We start from the raw sequence: 22,044 nt of genomic DNA on the forward strand, positions 1-22,044 counted from the left end.
ACTTGTACTGTATATGGTTTCTGTTTAACTCAAATTCTGGCATGATGATTTTGTTTACAGCGAAGCTTGAATCTGGTGTTAAATTACAGAAATCTGTCAGGAGGCTTCTAGTAAAAAAGCTTTAAATATTCATTGAAATATGCAACACTTCGCAGTTTACAGCCTGACAGATTATTAAAAACATGCTTAGTCAACTGCATTCTCAACCCAGTCTCTCAAATGCTTTAGCCCAGGATCTACTTTATATCATCAGAATAAGCCTAATTCAAGGAAGTTGTTTCATACATTGACTCAGATATTATCCTGTGGTTTTGCTAAACTCCACTCAGCTGACATTATGCACTCTACAAGCCAATACCATATTTGACACTAATACCACACCCAAGGCCCATTTGATGTGTATAGCTGCTGGCTATTGTAAACGAGATCTGGTGTAAAAGCGTAATACTATCCTCATAGATGTTACAATATTAATATTTATGTAAACAGCAGTGCGGCTGTTAAGATTCAGCAGATGGTTTTTGAATCATTGAAGAGAGAGTTTCCAACATATTTTGGTCAGCGATCGCCTTTTATTAATGTCTGAATCAGATTTTTCATGAGCTTTCATCATGTCAATAGAGCTATGAGCACAGGGTCTTGGTGTTTAAAGCAAAGCTTGATGTGTGATTTATTATTGATCTGATGGCAGTATCTGCTGTGCTACTGAACAGACACACACACAAACACTTGCACACTGCACTTTGGAAAATATTCTCTATTGACTGGATACCCTCCATGATTTCAACCTCTTCCTGTTCAAAATCCTGGACTTTTCTCAAATTTTAATTTATTCACTGAGTTTGAAGATTACTTGAAGGTTGGTGTTCAGTATGCTATGTGAGGATAGGAGACTAGGTAAAATCAACTTAAAAGTACACATTTTGATGTCTTTCTGATTAACAAACGATTAAAGATCTATTATTAAAGTTCTTTGCTCAATAACTTTAACATTAAGTGTGAACTGTACTGTACTGTAAACACACACAACTTGAAAACACAACTTGATGACCTGACTTCACTCCTTCTGTGAGTTGAAGATTGAAACCAGCAGTAAAACGAACGAGACGCTTCCGTCTGACTAATCCAGCCTCACCTTGAGTCTGATCGACACCAAACGAGTGCAGTTTGTGTCTGCTAAAATATTCCTCTCAGAAACGAGCTACTCTGTTGAACATGGAATTTGACAACTACTAGAAAAACATTCATCATATACATTTCAAAGAATTTCAGGATAACCGATTAATAAACAAATGTTTTACTCAAAAGATTTGAGATCCTGTAGTGATTCTAAATATAATGACAATATGCAAGGGTGCATTTGAATAATGACTTTGCTGGATGGAAACTCAAAGATGCATTACAACCATCAGTGAACATAAAGTACGGCTATGTATAATTTAAATCTTCGGGTAGGTACAGTATTGACAGAAGAGGCCTTTTGGTAATATACCACAATTATTGCTGTATTGAAGCCATATTACCTTTCTTAGCTTCAGGTACAACCCACACTGGCCATTTTGTTCATCACTGCATCATTTGACACATCTGACATCAATCACATGTTGCCCTTTAAGTTCATTCTGTTCTGTGGGCATGTATAAGGACATCCAAGTACTGTACTTAAGTACAATTTAGAGGCACTTTTACTTGAGTATTTTTCTTTACAAAATAATAGTCTAGTTTGGCCGCTTTTTATAAGATGCCGCTTTTTTGTTAGCAGTTACTTCAGACATATTTTCACTCTAAAATTCTGGTTTCATTTAAGTGACTGTTTAAGGCAAAACACTCTAATATTAGTGACTAGAGTAAAGTGAGAAAAAATATACAAATTTGCATTGCAAATTCTTGTTTCTACCCAATTCATCATCTCATAACCCCTCAGATTTATTTTGGAAGGGGTCTGGCCACTAGGTTAGAAACCACTTGAATGGTTTACCTGTAAGTAAAACTGCTTATGCATTAATTCACCATTTAATAACGTAATAATTTATCAGATTCAAGTACTTTTCCTTTGATACTTTTATATACATTTTGCTGATAATAATAATAAAAACTTTTACTAGTAACTGAGTGTGTTTCCATTGTTGCCTTTGTATTTTTTTCACTGTCCTCGCTGTAATCACAAAACGGTTAATTCAGCAAAGCTTTCTAAATGCATTTATTCTGTGTGATGATTCTCATAAATGATTTATCTTAATATAAAATCTCTCATGGTAACGCAGCCTGAAAGCATGATCAGACGATGATGCAATTAATTCCACCCTTCTCCAACAACTAACATCCAGCAGTTTGATTTAAAGCGACTCAAATGAACCATTCAGTGTGCAAATTGTTATTTCTCCCGGTAAGGTTGTTTCACAGACACACAGAGACAGACACTCAGAACAAGAAAGAATGCCAACCATGTGCAAAAGTAAACTAAGAACTCTTTTATTCTTTTTAGTTCATTTTATAATCTATCTTTAGCTGTTTTTTTTTTTTACTCGAGTCCTTTAAAAGTTTATCATCATGCTAGGTGCAGCTTCAGTGTTGGTAGTACATGCAAGGTTGTGGGTTCTGTTGGTGGAGGTTTTTCACACATTGGACAACTGGAGAGAGGGAAAACGGGGAGCGGTGGCTCTGAAATGTCCACTCTGGAGTCACCCCCCCCGCCCCCCATAAAAAATAGAAAGAAAAAAAAAACAACCCACTACAGACGCAGCTGCACGGGCAGGGAGGGGGGCACTGACCATCATCGAGGATTCACAAAGGGTTAAGCAGAAGCAGTTCAGTTCTTGCTGTGATAGTTGCCATCCAATCCATAAACGGGGATGGTTTTATATCATGACATCATTAGTTGACATCTTTAGTGCAGACAAAAGATAAACAAAACTCTAGAAGCAGGCAGTCTCTTCAGGGAGGGCAGGAGGGGGGGTATACAAAAAACCTTCAGACAGCTTGGTAAAGAGTGAACAGGACAGTGGGGGGAGGGAAACTTCATTCAGACTCCTGTTTGTGATAGGGTGACATTAACGGAGACATCAGGAGTATTGCTTGTGACTTTGGTCTGGGTCTGGGTCTGGGTCTGGGTCTGGGTCTGGGTCTGGGGGGGAGGGTGTTCTGTGATTATTTTTTCTAACCAAATTTCAAGGTTTGTACCTTCAAGTCAACGCTGGAACCCCCTTTTCCTGCTTTTCTAATACGGACTCATAAAACAACCAAATAGAATAAAAAAAACAAAACAAAAAAAAAAGGGTACATATATGACATCACACGTGCCAGCTGGTGGATGCCACTTTTAGCTGAGGCACCTTACAGTGCATTTTTTTTAATAAACATTGGTGGCTACAATGGGGATGAAGCCTGTTAACCCCGGCAGTGTTAGTGCCATGCTTTATGGTGCCCAGTGAGTCACAGAGAACCACTAATACTTACTTTAGAAACATTAACATCTTCACAATCCCAGCAACAGGGAAAGAGTTCAAACAGTTTTTAGGATGGGATGAACTGATTGTACAGGGAACAGAAATTATTTTCGTTGTTCCTTATATACACAGAACTACTATACTGCAGCGATAATGATTGCAGGTCACAATATACACGTGGCCACCGACAGCTACAGATGCACTAAAGAAGCCGGACAATCCAATTTCCCCCATACTGAATGGAATACACACTTGTAGTACAAATCAGACGAACATTGTTCAGTGGGTATACAAAAACAAACAGTAAAGGTTTGATAAAAACAAAAAAAAAAGTGAGAGAAAAATATTTGCAAGGGCACAAACACACATGGACATCATCATCTTTGGTGAAGATTCCACAGAGTATACTTAAAGACACACATAGACTGCACGCGCACACACACACGCACACACACACACGCACACACACACACACACACACACACACACACACACACACACACACACACACACACACACACACACAAAAGAGGAATTCACAGCAGTTACTTGGAAATACATCCTCATTTACAAATTGAAAACATGAGGACATTGACGCACTCAGGGTGTGAAGGTTGCAGGTCAGATCACAAAGGTTGTCTTGAACTACGCAACTAACGTGTTTTCTGCAGATGAAGGAGAGAGGATGACAAAAATGACATCACAACTGTAATACATTTGGTTGTAACCTACTGGTAGAGTTTCTCAGGTATTAGCACACAACATGTGAGTCTGTTTGAGGGATTACAACATGTTTGCATTTCAGACTATCACTACAGGACGGGATAATGTGGCATCCAGTGAACGTAACTTACTGTATGTGGCGCTACAGTAAATAGACCATGCCTTCTATTAATAGTTCAACTGACAGCTATCATGGATCCCTGCCACAAAGTTATATAGTTACAAGATCTGAGAGGTCTGTTTATGCTATCACTATTTCCACTGCAGTATTATCCCCAATCCTCAAATGCCCAATCTTAAGAAAAACAACAACAACAACAACAAAAAGCCTGTCCCTGTCCCTCCCCTCAAAACAAACTCACAAACAATCACAAGAAATATAGAAAATAGAGACAAAGATTCAAAGCTGCCTGTGGAGGAAGATGCTGGCATTCATTCAAAATCATTCACTGATGGAAGCTCTCCACCACGTGTTTTCTGCTCTGTAGGCCTCCCACTTCAGTTCCCATGCAAAGCCATGGCTTAGAACAAGGAAAAATACAACGTGCAGCACCTCCCAAAGCTTGTCCCGAGACCCAGGCGAGGGGAGGAGGAGTCGGGAGGGAGGGGGGGACTGTGATGCTCTCAACATGACCCCCCACCCCCCACAGTTCAAGTATGGAATGAGAGTGACATAAAATAACTTACAGAAAAAATATGCATGAATGAACAAGACATAAAAAAATCGAACAAAAGTGTACTAAACTGCTGCGACACCTGGCCCGTATTCTTTCCAGTCAGTGAAACAAACGGGACCACCACATTTTGTAACATTTTCATCTTTAATACAGGGTCTATGAACATGTAGTCTCATCTAAGGAACGGACCAAATACCACACATTAAATGTTATATAACTATTATGTTCTCTTTCTTTTCAGTACTAGATTTACATCCTGAAGAGTTATGCGTCTTTTAAATTAAAGTTTGTCATAGGCATTCATTTTTAGCAAGTATATATCTTCTTTTTTTTTTTTTTTAGGTCCATACACATTGGTTTTAGTTAACAAAGATCCTGTGTTTCTAGGCTACATTTCACCCTAAACTGGCTACACTCGATGATCAAGAAAATAGACAAAACTGTATCATTTCAACTTCCACATGTAAGATGTAAAAACACAATTTCTCTTGCAAACATAAGCAACTCAGTGGTGTAAAAACCATTGATTCCAGTTTTAAAACAGAAAACAAGCAGATGAGAAGACACCATCCATTAAAATCAGAATAAAAAGGACAAAAATCAATATGATGAGAAAAGACATGAGGTCCTCTGAGGAATGAAAATGATGAGCTACGGATGTGACACTACGCACGTTTATTTCCACAAGTACAAAGTGCACGTGCCGACACATGGGACGGAGGTAAGTGTCTCTGTGGGCTGGTCGTTAATAGGGATCTCTCTTGCTTTCAGGCCTGGGTCAAGGGGGGAAGAAGTGGGGGGGGGTTAGGAATCCCTTGGTCCCTTGACTCCCTCAGGAGCTGAGGGTGAATTGGTCTTGCTCAATGGGCTTTTTGACCCAGGCCCCAAGGCCAGCCTTGTGGAAGGCCTTGATGAGCGCCTGCTTGGCAGAGTGGTACTCTGTGGCCGCCTGCTTGGCATCATGGTAGGAGCTGGGCTTGAGCATCTTGATCCACAAGATGGACGAAAGCTGAAAGGGAGGGAGAGAGTAAATAATGAATGAGGAGTTTGGTTGTAATGCTGAAGCCGGGTTAAACTCTGGATTAAGTAAATATGAAGCTCATTACATTGACTGCAGTTATGTCTCCCTTTCTGTATCTGTGTTTAAGAGTTTAACCGTAAAAAAAATAGAAGAAAGTTGGTGCATAAATTAAATCAGCAAGACTGATTCTCCTCACTTCAATTTTAGGGTTATTTTTCCAAGATGTTAACTTATACCCAGTGTCAAATGTTGATGTTGGAGTTCATATTTTACCAATCAGATCTCTGTATGTGGTCTGAAAATCATCATGTTACTACTGCAATGTCCTGTTTGATCTAAGCGATGCTGTACTCCAACTCCTCTCTCGAGCCAGCTTTTCAAGGAAGTACGATTTCAAACTTCAGGTTTGCCTCAAGCTGCTAAATGTGACATAAATCAAATCTGGATTACACAGTAGCACTTCTGTTGAATGTTGATTCAACAAAACTTGACTGCATGAGGAACCAGTAAAATGTGACCAAAACAACAGGAACAAAAAGCAGCCCACACTACTAGTGAATAGGGCTGGGTATCAAACCACCACTGCTTCAAAACAACCGAGTGCATTATATATTTACCTTGGAGTGTAGGCGCACCCAGCGGCTGTAGAGGGCGTTCTTGCAGAGACGTGAAGCGCGACCCATGTCGTCCTTGCCTGTGGTTGCATTGATCACCTCCAGCGCCTGGTCACCCACCGTCCAGTTCACGCTGAAGTTGGGTGCCTTGCCTGGCTGCCTGGCCTCTGCATTACTTATACCTGGAATCAAAAACAACGTGGGTCTGAGACTGAGCAAATGTAATTCAATTTCAGATAAACTTAAAGAGTGCGTGTTCCTTCATTCTGCTAGCCAGAAAGCAAAAAAACCTGTGAAAACAGATCACAAGAAAAATGCATCGAATCTGAAAACAACTTAGTTCACGAAAACCAGTTTTCCACTGTTTTCCTTTAGCAGCACATTTTAAGAACCTTTTCCCAACATAATGTTAAGACCCGCAAAAAGTAAAAAAAACAACAAGCCAAAATTAAAAACTGTCTTCAAGCTTTCAAGCAGAAAAGGGACTGTGTCAGTAATAAGATAATTATTTCCCTTCTCCTTCCTCCAAAGCTTCTGTGGGGAATATATTAAACAATGGATGAGGTATCCAAACCTGACAGCCCATTCCTTCAAATGACAGCTGTTCCCAAAGCTCTAATATCTTGAAACAGCAATTTTTTCCATTTTTTTGTCCTACTGAGTAGAGACAAATACAATCCAGCTAGGGGGACTCTGAGGTCAGAGCCAAGAGTATGGGAGATATACTGTATGGATGCCATAAATCCTGGTGTCTTGCTCTTTGTGTGTGTCTGTGTGTGAGTGTATGAGTATTAAGCTCCTTGGTTCCATTTGGCAGCACTTGTGGCAGAAGATGATTTAAAGGGGATGAAATCCTTAGTACTCTAACGCCACAGTGCTTCACCGCTAAAAACTCTCTAAAGCGGAAAAGGTTAATAACCCCCTACTATTATCTCCTTTACTCGCCATTTAGAGAGCAACCAGAGAGGAGGAGCACGAGGAGCACGAGGAGCTGCACATAGCTCCAGGCCCTGCGGTATGATGCCCCTTGTCATCCCTGAGGAAAATGACCACAGCGTCACAAGTGGAATTGTCCAGTTACAGCATGGCAACCATAACTTTAAAGGGTTTGGAGGGTTGTGGTGGAGTTTTTAGCCTTTGATAAGAGCAAAAACACGAGAGAAAATGCGTAAGGAAGCGATTGAACAGTGTGTTTATCTGCTTTAATGAAAGGTGCAAATGTTAGCATGTCTGGCCAATTAGCTAGAAATGATAATCTTCTTTCACTGTTGATAAAAAAAAAAAAAAAAGAATTTCGATGGTGATTTTGCTCCGGTTAGTGCTGTAAACTACACAGTACGTGCTGCGTGAGAAAGGAAAGCTTATCAGGCATAGCAACAGTAACTAAGGGGGTCGAGCCCTTAATTTTTTTTTTACTTAAGCAGCTTTTCTTGTCTTGTCTTTTGATGTCAATGTCTGTATCAAGTGTATGATAGTTTATTCATTACTATTTTATATGAAAAAGAGAGGGAGATGAAAAAAAGTGGGACAGAAAGAGAAATTAAAGGTCAGAAACTATGTTGAAAAGAACTTAAAACTTAAACTTAAAATAAGAGGAAATACGTGACAATTACAGTTAAAAACCAAATGTGTTTTATGCAAATAGGTTTGGCAAATCTAACATTTACAGGGAAATTTCACATGCTTATTGTTTTACAAAGTCTTCTGAACCACCAAAAGACAAAGACTGAATGCTAAATCTAAAAATGGAAAGTCAGAAAAAAACAAAACAAAACGCAGGAGTCTTGGTCTATATGGCCTTTCTGAAAGGTCAAGCCAATGCTGAAAATTTACAAAAAATGATAAAGCTATTCAAATTCCACAGGAACTAAGTAAATGTCAGCTCAGATTAAACAGAGGAAAAAAGCAATAACTGTCTTCGTGCTGTGGACTCACCAGCAAGGTGGATAAATATGTTTACTGCTTAGGATTAACGTCTTCCTCTTTGATATTCAGACAGCGGAAGTTTGATTGGGAAAGATTAACAAAGAGAAACGCTCAAAACGCTATCACTTGAGCCTGAGCTTTTGATAAGTTAACATTTCTTTCAGCAGAAATCTTATCAGATTTATTTTTTCCACATCAAAGCAGGCACTGACCACTGAGTAGAGGCCTGTTGAGGGTGAACTGCTGGGGCAGGTCCTCGATATCTGCGATACGTTGGTACATGGCCCTGGAGAGGTGGTCGGCGTGGTAAAGGCTGCCAAGGATGATGCTGGAAAAGTAGATTGGCTCTGTGAAGTAGCTCATCAAAGAGCCCTGAATGCCCACCACATTCCACCTGCAGAGGGAAAACACACACACACACACACACACACACACACACACACACACACACACACACACATACGTTAGATAACCTGGCTTTGGAGCGGATTTGTTAGCAATGTGCCGTTATAGCAGCATTTTTGTGGTGATTATGGAAAAATGTGCTTATATAATGTTGACCTCCACACACAGCGTCAGTTATTCAGAAGCTCAGACCAAACCAAACATCTTGGTTTACCACTTTAATTCACATTTAAAAATATCAGAAAACACAAATTACATTCAAATGAATTGCACGACGCACACCTTGATGCCATAGCAACTGTAACTGCCACAAACAGCAAGCAAACACTGACGATATCTGTGAGCTCTTTGTGAACAAACATCCTCTTCTCTACCAATATTTTCTCAATTTTCACTCTAGTTTTGTGATAGAAACTGACAACTCCTCATTGTCTTAACCACTCAAATATGCTTCACAAAAATGAAGATGACTTTCAAAGGATCACACTGTTGCCTAAAAAGTGTCCGGTGACTCTGGGTTTTGAGCTAAAGAACTGTGTTCTGTGTGACAAACACTGAAAAGTTCAAAGACTGAATATACAAAGAAATAGATAATGTGGTATGTGCATAAGTGGATACACACATACATACAAGCAAAATATATTAGTACATAACCAGCCAATGCAATCCACCACACACGATCGCCCACAATCCTACAGTTGTGTACACTCTGAGGTATCCAATTTCATTTTCTACAAACTTCTGTGTATTTCTATGCTGTGTCATTAGCCATCTCTCCCCAGTCATTTTCCCATTGACATGCTCTGTGAAGCATCGTCTGAGGGGGAGGGAGAGAGACACAGAGAGAGAGGGAGTTACAGACATGAAGAGAGAGAGGGGCAGAAGATGAAGGGAGGATATTTCTTGTTGCCAACAAATTCTGTAAAAAAAAAAAACCCAAACCACCAATAATTCAGTCCCTCAAGCCAAACCCATTCATTCCTAAGACGTAAATCTCCAAAAACAGATCACAAATACATGGTTTCATTCTTTAAAAAAGGCTCAATAATTTCCTAAAACGACTGGATACTGGAGTCTTTTAGCAAATGTTACTCACAGAGGAGTAAATTGTGCATTTGTTAGGGACTATTTTCAGCTGTGGATTAATGCACATTTGGTCTATTAGTAAGTATTTACTGCAACAGGATGGTTAATGTATAATAAGCTAGAGCCACAATGATACATGGATGAGAATTTACACTTTAATACTTCATACTTCTGCATTGTTTATACTATATTTACCTCTGGCATATATATACATATGCATATATATGATTTTTAATATCTTTATTTATTTATTTTTATTTGTTTTTATTTTTTATAATATGTAATTATAGTAATAATGTAGTATAGTAGTTATATTCAGGCCTGGTTCTACAAGGGTTCAGTTTGATAATTTGCACCCTTAATTCCAACTATTCAAGTTTTGTATTATTTATATTTATATATAATAATTCCATAATATACACACAAACACACACACACACACACACACACACACACACACACACACACACACACACACACACATATATATGTATGTACCTGTTTGTACCTGTTCACCTCACAGTATGTATGTGCATATTTATTTTATTACCTATTTATAAGCTGTTTATCCATCACAGTATATATGCATTTATATACATACCTGTCTACAACCTGTTCTCATTATATATACATTTAATACATTACTGTGCAACCTGTTTACATTACAATTTACACATTTTACGATTACTTAATTTTGTATTATATTCCTATATTTTAGATTACACATATTTTTTAATTCATATCCATGAGAATGTTGTTGGCTGGGGCTTGAGATCTTAAAATATAATTGTAATTGTTGTGCATATAACAATAAAGAACTTGAAACTAAGGATTTGGCTACACAAGCAACACTAGTAGTTAGTAAAATCAATGTATTGTGGGTTTTGGTTATTTTTGTTGAAATACTGATTATCACTAACCTTTACCCTTTAAGGACCTCTAGAAATGATGAGCTCTTCTCATTCGCCCTTTGACTTCAGGCAGACTGTTTGAGAGTGTGTGAAATTACCAACATGGACCCAGAACAATGAGAAATATGCAAGCGTAATACCCCGGGCTACAAAGAGGGACCACTGTTTCCATATGTAATATCCTCTGTGTATATGTGTGTGAGAGTGTGTGATATTGTGTGTGAAACTGAGGGAGGCCAAAATGAAATCTCCCAATTCATAGCTAGAAGCAGTAAAGCACACATTCAGCACAGTCAAACAGCCCCATAATATTCTGTCCCGTGCACAAAGTGCAGTAACACAAAAACACATTTTGAATTATGTTTTCAGAGTCATTCAATTTAATTCCTGTCAAACATCTCTGTATTTCTTTGTAGTTATCTTATTCAATATCATGCTCTGTGCGCACACACGCAGGAGAACAGGGTCAGAAAAAGTCAAGGCTCACATAATCAGTAACGACAGGGGGAAACAGGACAAATGGAGAGAAATAACCCCCACAAGAGCTTTGCCCATTTGCTAATGAGCTCATTCAAACAGCTGGGAACAACGGAGAACTGCTCGTTCTCACTAAGGCCGTGGGGCTAGGTATGTAATCAAAGGGAAAATGAGGGAAGAGAAAACAACGTGTAAGGAGAGAACATTACGGGCACGGTCATAGTGTGCCAGTCAGTTGCTGTATTAAATAGCAGCCCCGCGGCTAACAATCACTCACAAGGGGACAGAAGCAGGTGGGCAGCACATTTCTCACCTGGCTAATAGCTGTGTTATGAGAGGGCAGAGTCAGGGAGAGGGAGAAGCATTTCATAGTCTTTTCCTCACAGTGGAAGAGACATACTCACACCAATCCCTAATCTTAACTGTAAAGGGTTAATTTTCAGATGCTCTGTAACTGTAGCTGGTGACAACTTTAAAATATCTCATGTTTTTCCTTGTTATCTAGTAAAGCTTGGCCAGAAATAACCAACATGACTAAATGTATGGTCTTCAACCTATTTTGCCCTCTACTGACTTGAATCGCTCCACTTTGGAGAACCACACAAAATCTGAATCACTAGTACCAGCACTGACACGCTGAAAAGGGCAACAAGACTTCTCACACAGTGCAAACAGCATTCTCTACACAGTCGACATCTCCCTCATCAAATACACACTCGGCATTCAATCACTTTGTGCGTTCAGGCAAGGTATTACGATCCTGGAAGGAGAAGCAACAAGAGTAGGTGGGGAAAAAAAGGGACTTGTGAGAAGAGTTATGTTGAAGTTTTATCGTTCATCACAAGGGAGGCACAGTGTTGCCTTGAACATGGACAGAGACTAAAGACATGATGATCGGCCTGCAAAAATGCCCCAGGGATAAAGCATCCATCAAATCAGCTGTCCCTGACACTCCCTGAGGAAAATGACAAAAGCGAGGATATAATGCAATTCGTTGCAGTATGAGTAAATAAAACAAAAAGAGTATCATGACATATGAAACGTAACATGGATAAATATGGTTTCAGTATAAAGTATAAAGTATAAAGAGGATGAAACATATTTAATGGCAGTATTTGAAAAACAATTTGGCTTACTTGTTAATTATTGAGCTTTAAAAGGTGCTGGTAGGAGCCTTTGGTCAGAGCCAGGCTAGCTCTTTCCCCGTTTCTAGTCTTAATGCAGCTTAACTAACCGATGGCTGACTGTAGCTTTATATTTAGTGTGTGAAGTAAAAACATTGTTTGAGCCAAATTACCTTGCGATCTTGTCACTGCAGGACATAGTGAGTAACCTCTCCCCCTGCAGCACTCCGTCCCAGGTCTGGATGGTGTTGCTGGACCTTACAGGGATGGTGCCCTCCCCCGACTCAATTTTGGTCCTTAACTGTCCCCGTGCTTTCCGGTTGGGATGTCTGTCTCCTTGGTCTGAGTGAGACAGCATGGGAAGACAGAAATAAAAAAAAAGACATATATAAAAGTATAGAACTGTAGAGGGAATTACAGATGTGCCTGACTAATATGATTGCTTTATAAGACAATTTCACATAGGAAAGCCTGGTCAGAAAATGTTGTATACCATGTGCAAATATCTCCTCAACATGAGAAAACAGAGAGAGAAAAGAAAGAAGGAAAAAATGGCTTCCACAAAAGCATGACCTATTATTTATTATTATGTTATCAATGTTTTCTGCTGTTCCACAAGCAGGCGCCATCTATTCAGTGACTAATTGAATGTGGCTGTTTTCTATTCAGTCTGCCATGTGCAACGGAAAACACTTTGACAAGAGTAAGAGGGAGGTTAATCAGACAGACAGTGTGGGTGGGCTGGGCGGGAGAAAGACTGATAGAGACAGACAGCAAATGACAAAAAGCTCTAATTACTAGAGCCTTGTTTAAATGTGTCTGTAATGTGTATTTGGACATTGGAGCAAAATTCTAATTAAATGAAACCAAGCATGAGTAAAACCTACAAATTAAATTAAATAAAAAACACTGTTGTTGAAACTGAATTGCAAACTAAGATTAGACCAAATTGAAAACATGTCGGTTGAGCTGAGGAGGAGAGATGAGGCAAATGTGAGGCAGCGAGCAGATGCTCTGCGATCTGTTTGCTACCTTCAACTCCGGCCTCGTGCGGAGAGAAGATCCTGGCATCTCCGCAGGGCGAGGTGCTGATGTAGAGATGGAACTGAACGTTGTCCTTTAACCTGTAGCCTCCCTTTTCACACTGCACAAATATTGACTTATGGTGGTCCTCCTTGTTGTTGCTAAAACGACACACGGGTATTTTTCATTATAGCTCATTCAAATGGAGTTAAAATAAATTGAAATAGATACAGCAAAGAGCAGTGGAAATACATATAATTAGATTATCAATACATGCAACCTTCCAGAACTGAACTGTGTTGAAGAGAAAAAAATTACACTGTCCACTGACCTGAGGAAGAACTCCAGCTGCGTGTAGAGGTACCTGATGAGCGAGCGTCGGGCGATTATCTCAGCGTGGCAGTCATTGAGTGCCAGACCGCGGTCGCTCATGTACTCACCGTTGATGCATTTGGTTCCCGTGGAGACACAAATAACCTGTGCTTCCTTCACATCTGTCCCTGTTGGGGGTAGAGGGAACAAAGACATATTAGTCAATTGACACGCAACAAAGAATATACTATACATGTGCAAACTGGTCTAAATTCTGTTTTTAATGACACTGACAGGACAGAAAAAATCCAACCAAACTATTGCCCTTGTCTAACCCTGCAGAGTGTTATATAATCTGATGGTATAGCTTGTATCATGTCTGCATCTCTATCTTGTAGCTGAGCCAAAGCGCCCTTGCCAAGTCATATCTATAGCTTGTTGGACACCTCATTGGGCATTATCCTTTACATACTGTTGGGTTGTCTAATCTATAGCAATGCATCTTATTTTATGATGCATTGTTATGCATTTGCATGTTAAATCTTAATTTAAAGTGACTATATATCTATATAGGCTGCAGTAAACTTTACTCCTTTTATACTAAAAGGAAATAATTTAAACTCTCAAGTACAAATACCGTAACTTGGTCTTGAGTAAATGTATTTAGTCATATTCCAGCCCTAGTAATAGGACTGAACACAAAACTGTGCAAAACGCTGCAAAAAGTAAGTCATTCATGAAGAAACCTTAACTTAACAATGACTTGTCAGCTCTATTAGCCTTGCAACCTGAATTTATCTTTCGATACTTGAAAATACTTGACTGTCAGTGCCATATGTTGTAAGCATAAAAGCACCCCGAATATACCTGTTGTCATGACGACCCCTGCTAGGACTTTCCGTCGTGCATGGGGGGAGGTGAAGTTGTCTGTCAGCTCACTGAACTTATCCACCACCAGGCGAGAGACGGCATCTGCCAGAACCTGGAATCACACACACACACACACACACACACACACATGCATGCAGGCACACAACAGGAAGACACACGCATACATGCACACAGTCACACAGTCACACAAACACAAGCTTGTGTCAGATATGTCAGCTTACAAAGCGCGTCTGATGTTATCCTCCCCTAGAGCAGCATGTACCTGTCACAGTGTTCGCATTCATCTCCAAACAAGCGTTGAAACGGCAACAAGTGAAACTAGGTTGACCCCCGGAGGTATACCTAACCGTCTTTCAAGCAACGCTCTTTGAGTTTGGCATGACAGTTATAATTTACCATCTCCCTTCTGACAGTAAGTCACAAAAAGCAAAAACCAAAGTAAACTTGAGCAACAGATATGAACAAAGTGTTTGTCGACGTTCCACAAGGCTTAAACCTCCAATCTAAACTCTGGGGGAACCTCAAGTGAACTTCACACTTCTTTTGTTCTTAGACAGCTACCTCCTCTTGCTGGCTCTTTATCCATTGCTAATGTGATGGAAAATGACGACAACTAAGAGGAGAGACGACGGCTGGATGACCACAAATTAAAGAGATTAGTCCAATATTACTTCCCTGCTACTTTGGAGTCACCCACTCGTAGCCAGATCATTTGACTTTCGAATTTCAAGGTTGTCTATGGAGTAGACTGTAAGGGGTACAAAAAAGTACCAATCACTCGGACAAAAAACACATGTTCAAAAAATATTTCCTTTCAAGAATGAGCAAAAGATATCTTTCCTTTGTTGCATGCCAAAATTGATAACTTTGATTTGAGTGCCATCAAAACCAAGGCAGACTATAAAATAGACTAAAGTTAACATGTTTTTTGAAACAATGATGGACTCCAACCATTTCCCCCCATTAGTCCCAGATGGAAGCTGCAGAAATTAAATACCAAGCTACGGAGAATTAATAGAGCAATTAGTTGGGGCACTATCGTTAAAATGGGGTTCTTGTAGAATAAATCAGTTGACAAGTGGAGAGAGTGAATAAAGACAAAAAAAAAGCTTTGGGACGGGGACTGTTGACAGTGTGTTGTGCTGATTAGCTTTGTCGACAGAGTTATCTCTCTTCAAACACTGGCATCGCTCTGACTGTCACCTCTTCAGTGGCATCAAAAGCAACCACCTGCCCTCGGTCCCTGCACACATGATGCCAATGAGGTTTTAATGATTACCTACTAGAACAGCAAAGTTTGAGCAGCACAGATGGAGCAGTTTGGAGTAGACCACTTTTGCAACCCAAAAGTCATATCCATATTTTTGGGTTAGGGTTCCCTGTTAAGTTTTGGCCACATCTTCTGTCAAATCTCTGAGGAGTAACTGACTACTATGATATAAAAATGATACTATGATGATATAATTAAATCAACCATTTATTTTGGAATACACTCACTTAAAAAAGAGGGGTGTAATTCATCTGAAAAGTCTTTTTACAAAGATGAAAAATGAACATAATCTAGGGAGAAGTAAGATAGGGACGGGTCACTGTCATCTCAATTATACGCATGACATTTACATCTCCACGTACTTCTAAAACCACTCTCAGCCTTTTCTCAGTTCAGTTTTCAAGTTCTGACTTTTTGGACTCTCTTCTTAAATTCTGATTTGCAAATGATTGACATGATCAAGTAAATAATCCAGTGATGGCTTTATTGAAGGAAAACCATATGTCTGATATGCCATTGTATGTTTGCTTATAACTATAAGGGTACTCTCACAAGCTAAGTATTTTTAAATGATTGCCAACAGAACTGCATTACAAAGAGCCACAGGAATAATGCATTCTAAATAACCTGATATATTGCTGTAACTCCAGATCACAACACATAGAAAAGGTTTCTATGGCTTACTAAATTCACAAAACAATGTGGTCATTCAAAATAATTCATACTTTCAAGGCCTAGTGTTTGGTCAACCTGTAAACTCTGTGCCATTACAGTAGGAAAGTTGTGAGCCAAAGTGTAAAACATGGAAAACCTTTTTAAAAGACTGAAGAAAGCGAATGGTTGATGCTTCATCTGGTCCCAACTGCTGAACATCTTGACAATAGTATGGCAATCTATAAAGAAAATCAATATCTTACCTGGGGTAGGTGAAGCTGCAATCCCTCTCTTGGTATGGGTTGCCGGGATGGTGTCTGGTCTAGCTGCATGTTGAAGAGAGCTGAGAGGGCGGCCTGTGCTGCCCGGGCTTTAGCCAGCTTCTTGTTGCGCCCTGAGCCTTCAAACGTCTGTGCATCCACTGTTACTGACATCACAAAATTCTTGGCATGACTCTCCCCGCTCTCTGAGACAAAGTCATATTTGAGGCCTGGCCTGAGCTCATTGAGGATCATGACTGGGTTTTTGCCACTGGAGGGCGAGCTGAATGCTGATGGAGGGGGCAATGGGGCCTGGGCAAGGTTGCTGCCAGGTGGTGTGGGCAGTGGGTACTCCCCTAGTGAGTTTAAGGAGCTGTTACCATTAGAGCCTAAATAGAAGGATTCTTCAGGTGCAGCTGGTGTCTCAAAGCCATTGAAGAGCATATCTGGGAAGTCAGCTTGGTCAGATGTAAAGTCTGTGTTCACTGTCAATGTGCGACCCATGGCCAGGTGTGCCTCAGAGGCATTGGGGAACTGGACGAAAGAACGCAGTGCTTTCTCAGCTGCATTTAGTTTAGCCTTCTTCTTAGTCGGGCCCATGCCCTCAAACATCTGTCCATTGACCTCCACAGTCATGACAAAAACCGGTGCATGGACTGGTCCTGTCTGAGACAGCAGTTTGTACTGTAGACCCGGTTTGATTTCGTTCAACTGCATCAGAGCATTCTTGGGCAGGACTGGCCCTGGTGTTTTCTTGCGCTTCTTGGCCCGGAACTTCGAGTGTGCATGTCCATTGTTCCCCTCTTCTAGGGGGCGCTTTCGACTGCCCAAGCCACTGCCATTGGGGAGCTGTTCAGCAACTCCCACACCGTCTTTGCAGGACACGTTGTCCAGGTTTCGGTTTTCCTTAACATCGGTGCTGCTCGAACCTGCGGTGCCCAGAAAGAGTAACTTACAACGCCTTCGTTGCAGGATCTTGTAAATGCAAAATTTATAGATTCCTTTATCACTCTTTGGAACTGAACCAATGATTTGTGTTCCATAATCAAAGCAAGAGAAGCTGGCTTTTAATGTGATTGAGTATATGAACCTATAGTCTGTTGATATTGAACACCTCAGTACATCTACTGTTCTTACAGATATGCCGAGTTCTTAGAGATGTACCTTGGTCAACATTCAAAACAGTGTTTTTGGACTATATTTTGGTTACATGGCACACTTTGAAATTAACCTCTAAATAGATCTTCAGAATTAAAATTGTAGTTATGAAGCCTTGTTATTATAAAGGTAAGGGTAAAGTGGGAGAAATATATTTTCAAAGAACAACTACTGTACATTTGTCAGGTTGCACGTACATGTTATGGGTCTCAAACATTTATGCACACAAATACGAGAACACATATCAACACTCAACATTGACACACACGCTCACAGAGCTGTTTCTCATCCACTCTGTCAAGTTTTAATTGCTCAAGTGCCTACGGAAAGATTAGGTACATTTTAAGTTCAGTTCAAAACTGCAGGCTCTGAAATATGCTGTACTGGGGAACACATATCACTGAATCCAGTTAGCAAAGTGGATGGAATATTGTCAAAAATTTTCATTTATAACATCCTTCAGCAAAGGCTTGATAGGTTACTCCTTGCGGTACTCAGGAGAAAGAGAGGCCGCAGTGTGCATGAGTGGGATTGTAGGTTGGGTTGAGGGAGTGCAGGGAGGAGTGCAGGGGGAGGAGCTGAGGACCAGGCAAACAGGAGAATACATCAAAGAGGCAGAAGGAGAAGACTCCACCTACTGCGGGATCCTAAAGGCTTGACTGGTGACACGGTGGGAGGTTAAAATGCTGTTTACCCGTTTTATATAAGATTTTGAAAAGAATGACTGTCGTATTTAAAATGAGGAAAATCTGAATTCAAAATCTGTTTCTAATGAGGTGCCATTCATAAGACCCTGCGCCTCTGAGATCCCCCCATGGAGCTTGTCAGAGAACACAGTGTTTCAGGTTGCAAAATGTAATGACATGCCGTTACCATCTGCATACTACAATTGACATGGCTAAAGGCAAGAAAATATAGACACTTATTCCTAAGATCAAGAACACAAACTGCATATCCTTCAATTTATGAGCATATCTGCACTGAAAACATGCAATATTTTTGGTGTGAGCATGCATTCTGCAAACTGGTATTAAGAGTTTTGCAAAAAAAAAAACACACGGGAAAGGAGGGACAGCGTGATTGTGCACAAAAGTAGCCAAGAACTATCACCTATCTAAATGGTGATTTGTGTGTTGGACAGGGACACAATTTCAGCAAACAACCTTTTACCACCACAGATACGGCAGTATTAGTTGAATCATTTTAGCTGCGGTGGAAAACTGTACATGTTAAATGAGGACTCTGACTCTCTTTCTTAATGAAGTATTTCGAAATATACTGCACGTAGTACTATAGCTCATTGTGTTTCTCTGCAAAAGGTAGAATGCAAAGAACTTTCAGCTACTGGAAATGTGTGAATTGAATGTATAATATACTTAAATACACACATTGCGATCAGCACCCTTTCTCATAACAGTTATATTTGTGGGGTATTGGAACTAATAAGCCAATCAAAAAAATTGAACCACAAACTGAGAACTCTAGCATGCTGCACAGACAAATACAGTGAATATCATGGCACATAGGAAAAAAACTGGAGCTCTCTTTCTCCATTTCAAAATGTATAAACACATTTAAACTTCCTCTAAAGGGGACAAAATTGATATTAATCATTTTATAGTATAATAACTTTTTGCAGGATGATGGATATCCAGTCGCACTCCAGAGCCTAAGGCCAGATCAGAGGACAAAAGCCATAGAGCCACAGCCATGACACCATGCATTGAATTATGGCACACACATGCAGTTGTGGTCATTATCATGCCAGCATCTGTGTAATCAGCACCCATTAGTTATGCAAAGACAAAAGATCCGATATGCTTGGATCTTTCAGAGCTTAGATCCCCTGTGGGGGTTGAACCATGAACCAAATAATGCTTCTTTCATCACAACTTAATTTTAAGTTTAACTTGTTTGTTGGCTTTTGATTTGGGATGATTATTGTGATTAAAGAATCTCAAGAACTGCTAAGGTTGTCACATAAAAGTAAAAAATGATTTCATGTTTTTCTCTGGTGTTCCCTTGGTATTAAAGAAATAGACTTGAGTGAGCTTGGACTGTGTTTTATCTTCAAATATATCTTCTGAGGCTTCAGAAGCTTTGAAAGACAACAAACACTATTTTTGTAACCATGCTCATTTGACTTAACACATAACAACATGCTTCTCAGAGCAAAAACACGGAGTTTGACACTACAATAAGAACTTTTTGTTTGTAATGCAGGTTATGGCATCTGCTAGGATGACAGCTTTCTTTGAATGTGAGTTCAAAATTGTTAAGGTGTAGAGAAACACATTCAATCATGTCTTTCCTTGCCTTCTGAGGCTCGCTTACTGAGTTCAAACCAAAATGTCTAATTAAAGTTCAATAAGCTGGAGTGGAGAGGACTTTCTAAAGACAGAAATGGAGGTAGAGGGAATCTGTAATATAACCTGAAGCCTCTCAGATATAATGATTAGTTCTTCCCTCAAAAGTTTCAGTAAAATCAGCAGCATGTATTTGTGTGTGTATTCACTGCTCTGTGTCTTGGTTCAGGTGAGGACAAATCAAAGCTCCCATCATGCTCATGGAGGGGCAAATAAATGAGAATATAATTAGCAACACAACAGATATAAACAGTATTTTTTTTTTTTTCAAACATACTGTCAGGAAACACATTTGTATGTACAGGTTAGATTTTCATGTAGTTGGATTAGTTTTGCATTGTATTGCATGTTAAGTTATTTTATAAAGTAGGCCAAGCATACTAATACTTGCGTAATATTAGCGGGTAAATGTGCTCACACTGATTACACATCAGAGAAGGACAGGAGGGCATATCAGAGAAGACATGCAGGCAGGAAAACAAAAATACAGGAATACATTTAAAAGTAGAGACCAGCTATTCCTCAGACAGGAAGACAGACTGAAAAATGAGAAAAACCCGAGTCGACTCACTCATATTCTCCTCCTCATCCACATCCATTGTGATGGGTTTGTTCTGACCTGAGAGCAGCCTCGCCCCCACTGCACCTGGGGATCAGAAGAAATAAAGGTGGACTGCATAAGCACGGACACATAAACACATTCAAAGACCTTGAGTGGCAACTGTGATGATACATTTCTTGATGCTCCAGCACACGCACACACACACAGAAAGAAAAATGCACATATTGCACTGTGCAAGTAGCCCATGATGTAGGCATATAAATATTCAGAGACTGAGAGATATCAAGGTGAGAAAGGAGGCCAGGGCTGACAGGCCTTAATAGCAGGAGCAGTCTATTGTGACTTTAATATCCCTCCGATTAGACCTCATTTCCCACTGCCTGCTGAGAGATTTACAGCTAGTGACATGGCCAAGTTACTCCACTGCCACACACATGCCTTATACCAAGGTGGAGAGTGCGATTAAAGCTCCATTAAGCAATATTTTTCACACTAACACAGAATCAAATGATTTCATGCAATCTGAAATGTTCGCTCATGCTGCCAATTACACTGACAGAACACCAAACTCTGAGGCTATACGATTTTTTTTTCTCTTTTGTGCACCTGGCTCCATTCTGATATTTTATAAAGTCAGATCCACAGCAGCAAATGAGTGGCTCATTAAGAAAGGTTAAACTTTTGAAAAAAAAAAAATTTTTGGGGCCACTTTGGGTCAAGGGAACAAGGGAAACACATCACCGACAGATAGACCAACATAATCATTAATTTCAGTCTTGTTTCTGGCCACTTGACAAATTTAAGTCCATTATTCGCTGTTCATTTAGCTCTGTTTTTAGTGTCTGAGGAAAATATCTGTCTGTCTGCTTTTTGGTGCTGGAGGAATAGTGTAGAGTTGTTTATCAAAGCTTTTTTTATTGAAAACAGCTTTTATAGACAACAACATCTTGCGGTGTATACAATCCAAACACTGAACTGAGAGATGCTAAAAAACTTTATTGAACTTAGGGGAGCTGCAGATTTGGGTGATAATTCTCTATATGCAATCCCTTTCACATTACATGCAGTCATTTTATCTATTGTTAATATAAAAAATATGAATTGATTAGGCTTTAATTATACCAAAAGATTAACAAAA

The 22,044-nt window shown here is 39.8% G+C and overlaps 1 protein-coding gene across 4 annotated transcripts in view; it reads right to left on the minus strand.

Moving 5' to 3' along the window:
* Nucleotides 1–2,456: 2,456 nt before the first annotated feature.
* The window catches only part of adarb1b (adenosine deaminase RNA specific B1b), a 67,648-nt gene continuing 48,060 nt past the window's right edge, over nt 2,457–22,044 (minus strand). For all 4 annotated transcript variants that reach the window (XM_051404426.1, XM_051404427.1, XM_051404428.1 and 1 more), the window contains 9 exons: nt 20,916–20,990; nt 16,824–17,749; nt 14,613–14,727; nt 13,765–13,933; nt 13,443–13,594; nt 12,584–12,752; nt 8,620–8,801; nt 6,485–6,663; nt 2,457–5,855 (listed from right to left, as the gene is read on the minus strand). In XM_051404426.1, the coding sequence (XP_051260386.1) occupies nt 5,679–5,855; nt 6,485–6,663; nt 8,620–8,801; nt 12,584–12,752; nt 13,443–13,594; nt 13,765–13,933; nt 14,613–14,727; nt 16,824–17,749; nt 20,916–20,943 (2,097 nt within the window). In that variant the 5' untranslated portion in view covers nt 20,944–20,990 and the 3' untranslated portion in view covers nt 2,457–5,678. The remainder of the gene's footprint in view (nt 5,856–6,484; nt 6,664–8,619; nt 8,802–12,583; nt 12,753–13,442; nt 13,595–13,764; nt 13,934–14,612; nt 14,728–16,823; nt 17,750–20,915; nt 20,991–22,044) is intronic.

Source organism: Dicentrarchus labrax, unplaced genomic scaffold (assembly GCF_905237075.1).
Source record: "Dicentrarchus labrax unplaced genomic scaffold, dlabrax2021, whole genome shotgun sequence".
In the NCBI taxonomy this organism is placed as follows: Eukaryota; Metazoa; Chordata; class Actinopteri; family Moronidae; genus Dicentrarchus; species Dicentrarchus labrax.